The 8,755-nt window shown below is 33.9% G+C and overlaps 1 protein-coding gene across 1 annotated transcript in view; it reads left to right on the top strand.

Annotated features, from left to right (window-relative positions):
• Positions 1-7,824, top strand: part of LOC117111791 (probable E3 ubiquitin-protein ligase HERC1) — a gene marked incomplete in the record, with an annotated part of 172,277 nt that extends 164,453 nt beyond the window's left edge. The window contains 2 exon segments of the mRNA XM_033254783.1: positions 4,785-4,956; positions 5,342-7,824. Of these exon segments, the coding sequence (XP_033110674.1) occupies positions 4,785-4,956; positions 5,342-5,524 (355 nt within the window).
• Positions 7,825-8,755: the final 931 nt, after the last annotated feature.

Genomic DNA, 8,755 nt, shown 5'->3' with positions numbered 1-8,755 from the left:
AGTCAGTGAATTTTCCTTCTGCCGCTTAATATTCTTCTCTTAGTTTTCGGTAACTTGTAATTATAATTTTATTACTATTTATTATTATTATTAGTATTATTATTATTATTATTATTATTATTATTATTATTATTATTATTATTCTGTTAGGACTATTCTTTATATTATTGTTAGTATTTTCACTCTAGCTTATACTATTGTAGAACTTATCTGTTCATTTTTTCAGGATGCTCTATATCCTGTCTCTTATACACATCTAGATGTGTATAAGAGACAGGCCCGGAAGAGACTATATCTAACCAATGCATTTCGCACTCTTTGGTGGCCAAGTTGCATAATTGAATGAATAGAGAATCTGTTATCTTTAGTATTGATAATGATTTATTCATAATAGCGATCTTCCTCCTATTGCAATTGTATAGCCATGACATAGATTTTATATAGGGTATGTGTCGTAACATGAAAATATCCTATTCTCGGATGCGTTTGAGTTAATTATCAGGCGCATCACACCATAATACTAGGCCATTTTGTTTTAAAATTACAACTAATACTATTTACCGGATGCAAGGTAACATTTTAAACCAATAACCTATACTGTAGGTCTGTGTCAAGCAGAAACGAGGAAGAATAATTTGTGGCTATCTATCTTAACTCTTCTCAGGATTGTTGACCAACAAAAAGTTGCGATCCCATAGAATTTGTGTTTAGGGAATAAACAATTTAGATTAGAACATTATAACACTCTTAAACAGGGGCTGCAAAGAATAATTAAATGCTTTTTGATTAAGTTTATTTATTATGTACTGCTTTGTCTCATGTATAATTAACTTACTCATTTTAAAGTAACACAAATTATCAACTTTAACCATAGAGCAAAGAAACATTTTGTTTTGCTCTATGCTTCTACATATAATTGTACAGAACAAAATGATCAAAACACTGGGCTCGCAGTCACCTAAAGTGTTTTAACATCTTTTAATGTCTATCCAGTAATCCGGTACACATTTTTAAAATCTAAATAACCTCTCTACTCAAGTTAATAATAGACCTATGTGTAATCTAGAATGAGCAAGCTAATTTCAAAATTATTTTCTATCCAGTACACTCAAAAAAGTTGTCAGGCTATTTTCGACCCTTTGATTTCATTACAAACATCTCCAGAAACATGCCATGGGTATAATTGTATAGGCCAATTTGTTTTTCGAAGGCTAAAAGTGTAGTAAATGTATTACGTCACTACTAAAGTGTAATGTAATTTAGCAAGTAATTTATTCGGAAACTACAATTTTTTAACAGTGGCACACTAAGTACACATTAAAAAGGACTTAACAAAATAATGCTTAACTGATAATGACCAAGCAAGATTGGCCCCTACATAAATAATTGAATACACTATTGCATGTTTAGGTAAAAGTATGGCCTCGGTATGTCAATATTTCAGGGTTAGAGGTTAATGCTTTATTACAATGATGACAAAATGCTTACAAAAAATAGATAAATGAAACAACATAATATATATAGCATATATGAAACTATTTTTCCTTCTTTTAATATTTCATTTAGGAAATGAGAGGTTAACCAATGTACTTCGCAGGTTTGGTGGTCAAGTTACATTAAATGAATAGAGAATCTGTTGGTTTAATTGATTTAAAACTTATAATAGCGATTTTTCTCCTATTATAATTGCATTGCCATGACCACAGACCCTATATACGAGAGTCGGCGCCATAGGCTTATATCCTATTTAAGATACATTCTGTAGGCCTACTTTATCGATTCATAACTAAATGTCAACGGAGTTATAATACTAATAGTAGGCCGGCCTATGTATAATCATGGTAATGCGAACTCAGATACGTAAAATATTTACTAGAAATATTATTTGCAAACAGGGGAGTGGAGGGAGCACAACTATTCTGAATCGATAAGTGAGTAGGGCTAGTTTCAATGTATGCATTAACATTTTAAAATATATGGCAAAACTGAATCCGCGCCTGATGTTTATTGCTACGAATATTTCGACTAACTCCTGTGTATTTTCTTTGTCAACGCTTTACATAAATGAACATTTTGAGAAAGTTGAGTGAGAACTAAAAGAAGGGCCTCAATGTGTATTGATGGTGAAAGAATATGTTTGTAATAAATAAAACCATGATGAAAATGCTTATATTTAGTTTCAAACACAAGTGTGTGGCCTATATTATACCATACCATATTTTAGAAATATGAGAATGCTGTAGGCCTATATGAATATTATAATAATAATAATTATTATTATTATTATTATTATTAGTAGTAGTAGTAGTAGTAGTAGTGGTAGTGGTAGTGGTAGTGGTAGTAGTAGTAGTAAGTAAACAAACAATTTAAACAATCACAATATTTTTCAATGATTCTGTGTATTACAATAGAAATATTAAAAGGGAAAAAAAACACCACGAAGTATATCACTCATTCCTGATGGTGAATCCGACACAGTGGCTTGCATTTCTTAATTTCCGCATTTCGATACTTGGGTAGGCCTATTATACTATTTTATCTGAGGTTAACCATACATCGCTCTAAATCAAGAACTTTAAATGTAAATGAGAAAATAACAATAGAAATACACGTTTCCGTGGCTACGCTTGCACTACTGAGTGGCCAAAACATGCCCATTCGTACAGAACGCGTGTGCACAGTGTCTGTCAGTTGATGGATCATCTAAAGCGAATTCACCAATGTTCAACCTAGTTTAACGAACAATATTACAGTTATATAACACACAACAGAAGTTAATGATCACAATCAATGTCTGAATTAAACTTATGTAAATAATCAAAGTCAAACAAGAAAACAACGCGTCGTATATGCCACTGGAACCCTAATTCTATATATCTTAAAGAGCAATCCAGTCAGCTATTTTTAGCATTCGACATGCTTTCCCTGTCTCAGATAACATTCCTGAATTGGCGGCGTACCGATACGAAGAGTTTGTCTCCGATAACATTCTTGAAGTGGCGGCGTACAAAGACTTGTGATTCTCCCAAGAGTATCATTGAACCCTACTTGCGGAGAAGTTGCTCACTACACTGAATTCACTGTTACTAGGCAAATTAGTACTGGCAACTTGATGCATACAATATTGAAATATAACCTATTTGTTAATGCGTAGCGCGTACATTTCTGAACTGTAACAAAATACTGAAATGACTTTGCACTTTACCGAGTGCCGTGTCACTCTCATTGGGAACCTTATTCATAGGAATTTTCCCCACTGAATTTCTATAGTTACAGTTTCTAGGCAACCAGCATTTTCTGAACCTAACAATGTACATAGGCTTACATTAACAATATCCATTATTAATAATTATTTTTATTGAGAATGGTTCCATGATGGACCTGAAACGTTTTGTTTTGAAATTATTTTTATTGTTTTAAATTGATAAACATAAAAGCAATACATAACGTGGAATGCAAAATAACAAAACAAAATAATGCCACATTTAAATTTAAACGTAATTACTTATATGGTATTTGAAAATAAAAAAAATTAAAAAATCGCATTCATTTTGTTATCCATTGGTCGAAATAACAAGAAAATCTGCAAGAAAAATTCCCGTGGCGGCTGCAGAATCATTAGGCAGTAGAGCAGTCAATCTTACCAATAGTGGGCGCTATTTCTTAAAAAACAACTCAAAGCATCAGTTGTTGGGTCAACTGCATGGTCAAGCTCAAAACTCATGGTCAAGCTAATCACTGATATTATTGACCAATCATGATTAGCCTAGGAGTTTCTGGGCGGATCAGTCATGTCAGCGACTTCGTTTAGGAATGCCCAGATTGTTTATTGAATGTTTTCACTGATAGCCTTATCACATTAACTCGGTGTGAGGTAATTAATCTGGGCTGATAATGACGCCGTCGTTTAATGATAATGACGCCGTCGTTTGACTACGGGCTGTTCGAAAAGATCATCGACATACCCAGTACCCAATTGGAACATTCGCTGTACCTGATGCCTGTTTTGACCATGTACACAACGAATGTCACCACGTTCAGCATTCCGTACTTCCCATATACTGTACTATGAAATTTATCTACACGCACATGTTCGTTCACACAGACTCTGTACGCAAACCTTTACAACCACCATACAAAGGTCCGTATTGTGTTTTACGCAGAGGTGACCATCATTTCACCCTAGACGACACTGTGTCTGTAGATCGTTTGAAAGTCGCATATGTTGACGACGCAGATGTGCCACCAGTTCACGTTCACCACTTACACCAACGGAAGATACAGCAGTACATCATACACGTTCAGGAAAAATTGTTCGCTACCATACTCCTTAAAACTTTTGATTTTGGACTTTACTTTTTCATACAGTGTTTTATGCTACTTGTCGTTCATATTCCCCGCTAATTTTGTTTTCTCTATTAATTGGGAATATCTCTAGGGGGAGCTAATGTAGTTATTTAACCATTTCATGTTTATTACCTTATGAATATTTGTTTTTCATTTGCTTTATTATACCAGAAATATTATTTACCTTTATTGTCCATGTTTATCATAGTATATTTTTTTTTATAATAAAATAATAAATACATAACTCTCATATTGTAATAGGCATATTTAATGACATCAGTATTTTCAACACATGTACACGGCGTCTTCCGTGTGGTTATTGCTTAGCAACCGCATTGAGTTAGTGAAGTATATTCAGAGGAAATTTTTATATGATTGTATGACCTCAATACAAGTATATTGCATCATGACATTCTGTTTATTTGATATATTTTTAGGTATCGTGAACTGGATGAGAATCATCATCTCATTAAATGGCTGTGGAAAACGTTAGAAGAGTTTAGCAATGAGGAACGAATACTGTTCATGCGGTTTGTGTCTGGACGGTCAAGATTACCCAGTAACATCGCAGATATTTCGCAGCGGTTCCAAATCATGCGTGTAGATAGGGTAAGATATGTAGATAAAGAAATAATAAGAAATAAATGTCAGACGAAAGGTACCCCAATGTAAGCAAACTGGCCAGCAGTTTGACAACAAATCCTTCCTAAAATTTGTATCGCATTTCTAATAAATATGTAAACTTGTCTGGCTTTAACAGCTAGGCAGTAGAAAGAAATTGAGAACAATAACACACCTGTCCCAAGAGATGGCAACAGTGAACTGAATCACAAGTATTAAGACACTCCTCAGTATTAGTAATATTTTTAATTCAAAGTGGCTAAGGAGGGTATAATACTAATTTGGTTGTGTTAGATTGCACACTGACCAACATGTTTTAAAAGATAATAAACTAATAATACTAGTAGATTTATTATATAATTTTTTTTTTCAGGGTACTGATGGCCTTCCCACGGCACAGACATGTTTCTTCCAACTTCGTATTCCTCCATATTCCAGCCAGGCGGTGATGGCTGAGAGAATGCGCTACGCCATTAACAACTGCCGCTCAATTGATATGGACAATTACATGTTGTCGCGCAACACAGAATCAGGACATGTATCTGATGAGGACTAGGCCTTGACAATGAGCTAATGGACCTTGCCACTAAGGCCTGCCCCTTGAATATCGTTGCTATGGTCCCACAAAACAAAAGCTTAAATTTAAATAAAAATGTGTGTTTGTAGGGCACACACATTCATGACCCGGAAAGGTCCATTATTTAGAACTAAGGACCAGAAATGGAGTGCCATCTGATGCTGAATAGGCCATTAATGATGTGGATGCAACAGTCCTTTCTGATTTGGGCATTAACAATTTTTTTAAGTTCTCTAGTTGGTCACATGGGCAGTAATAATGTTTTAAAAGCACATGTTGATGTTCATTCAAGGAATAATTACACATATTTTATATATATCAAGGCTTTTGAGTATTGTCCAATGTTTTTTTTTTGTTTTTTTTTCTTAATTCATTAGGAATGTATGTAGGTAGTGTGATGTAGGATGGAATGGATATAATATCAGTTGGAAATTGTATGCTACAAATAAAGAACTCTGAAACTGCCAGGAAAGTGCTAAATATGAGCAGAACTTTTTATTATTATCAGTGTTTTTATTGCTTTAATAATTTATTATTATTAAATAACAGTAACTGCTTTTACAAGTCATTTGGGATGTCATCATTTTACCTTTTTTGTCAGTTGTCCTTTTTGTGCTCTGGGTATATAAAGATCTTGTTTGCCATAATGACTCTACGAGAATGTGGGTAGGTCCAGCCATATGAGTGACAAATCAATAGCGTAGACCTCGGGTAGATGGGAACCTTTCAATGTGGTACAGTAATATTTGGGAACGCTGAACTCATATGATGTCTCGGGATCATTACATTTTATTAAAAGCCACAGTGGTGGTAGTCTTATTTATATACGATATATAGGTGGTGTTAGAATCCTGCTACCAGCAATATGTGTATTACAAAATATAAAGTGAGGTTTTCAAGCAATATTTCATGATTTCTATATTGATCAGTGGAATAGAAAAAAGTATGATTTTTTTTTTCGAAGGGTTTCTTTAATGTGCCTTGTGTTTCTTTCATGTGCCATGTGCATTGCCGTCCTTATTAATCGCCTATATGAAGAATTTTTTTAGCATATGAGTAACCAAATTGTTGTTAAGCATTTTTTAGCATATGAGTAACCAAATTGTTGTTAAGCATACTGACTTATTAAATGCAAGTATTGTATTATTATTGAGTATCATTTTATAGGTACCCTATATATATATATAATCTCCCTGAAAGTGAGGTATTGTTATGTATATTGTTTATGATGGCATGCATTGTGTAATACTGTAATGGTTCTGTTGATCTAGAATTACTGATAGCAACATCAAGAAAGAACATTATCAAGACATACTAGAAAAATTAGGGTATTTATTTTTAATATAAAGACTCTCTCTGTTTTATAAACTAATTATCATATGTTTGCCTCCATATTAATATTCAATAATTTAAACCACTTAAAAATTGTCTTTTACTGATAAAAAATGTATAAACATTTTGACTGCCAATTAAAGATAATATTTTACTTCCTTAGCTACTGAAAAGTGGCAGCAAACTAGGTTATTAAAATTAAGAGTGATATTTTTTACTTCGTTACCATAAATTAGACCTTGTAATTTTTTGAAATTTATTAGAAACCGTGTAATGTTTAAATTATGTAAATAATTATAGAGTTGTAGTTCTTTGAACCAATTATAAGAAACGGAACTTACCAGCTACGTTTCGGCTAGCTTCGGTAGCCTTGATCACGCAAATGATGCCTTGTTGTTACAGTGACGTCATTCATGCTTCGGTGATCTTGCATTCAAGTTCTTACGTCAGCTTTTCGCTGGTTCCCCCTCCTCTTGTTACCAGCCCTACTGTTGGCCTTCGTAGTAAATCATCGTATATGCGGCTGAGATCATGTCCTCCTTGATCCCGATTAATGTTGTTGCTAGTTTTGCGTATCCATAGTGGTTTAAATTCTGGTCTTTTTAATATTAATTACTCCAAGAATTAATTTGTTTTGAGTAGAATTTATGTCAAGTCATCTTGTGTATGTAAGGACATAATTGTGCAATTGAGTCCACAAACGTACATACGCAACGCTGTTGGAATCCAGTTGTTAATTCTAAGAGACCAAGCTGCTTCCAAATCGGTGCAATTTTATTAACATTGCTTAACACATCAGTGTTATTTTTTTTTGTAGAAATAATTAACAATCAATGTTTAATGGCATCCGTTTGTTTTTTTATTGTTTTGCAATCTTTTGCTTAATCATTTTTATTGATTATTGTCATGAACGTCTTAAGTTGTTTATTAAACGACGATAACACTAGTGAACGGTGTTTTGTATCTTATTTCTGCGTTGTATCTTGTTCTGTAAAATCTTCATATAATGCTTTATATGACTGACTCGAAAATCTCTATTGCAGAATTCAGGAGGTCATAAGGTCATCAACCAAAGATAAATGTCTACAAAACTTCTGTCAGGACCGGGATCAATAAACAACGTCCATGGCCTAGTGAAAGATCACGCACAGAGACAGCCACATGTGTTTCTATCCTCCATCCTTTCTTATTCTCTTCTCATCCTCTTTTCTCCAGAGGGCACCCTTTATGTGGCTGACATCGCCACAGAACCCCCGCCGCACACAAGTGAGTTCCACCGAGCGTTAAAGCTCTTGGTCGCTTATCTTATCACAGATTGAATTAATATAAAATATAAATAATATGAACAACGTCAAAGTAAACTGTAACACTAATGAGTGTTAGCCATACTTAACCTAATAAATAATCAATATTAGGCATAGCAATCATACACTGATACCCATGCATATACTATACGCGTTGCAACACTACTGGGAAGAGTCCGGTACCTGCACCCCCAGCAGTAAAGGCTATCTCACAAGTAAACAGACTTCATGGGGTAGCTAATCCCGGAAACCAATGTCTACTATACATTAGTCAAGCGATAATATAATAAAAATGCTTAAGTACAGCAGAAGCCCTTCTGTACAGGTACCTTTAAAATAATGCCAGTAAAACAACTTAAACTACATCATTTTATATAACTCAAACTACATCATTTTATATAACAAAAACAGCATATATGCGAAATGTGCATGCAAAAAAATCGTAATCCTATTGAAAAGTCAGCTGCACATTGTGAGTTACAACGTACTTAACAGTAGTCACTTGGTACAATTGGCACCTATGGCTTTGTATTTGAATAACAGAATAAAGGCCTAAAAAATTATTTTTCCTGAT

The sequence above is a fragment of the Anneissia japonica genome, unplaced genomic scaffold, assembly GCF_011630105.1.
Source record: "Anneissia japonica isolate Jap-2015-1 unplaced genomic scaffold, ASM1163010v1 scaffold287758_len931624_cov196, whole genome shotgun sequence".
In the NCBI taxonomy this organism is placed as follows: Eukaryota; Metazoa; Echinodermata; class Crinoidea; order Comatulida; family Comatulidae; genus Anneissia; species Anneissia japonica.
Note: the sequence above shows the minus strand (reverse complement) of the source record. Positions and strands in the feature narration are given on the sequence as shown.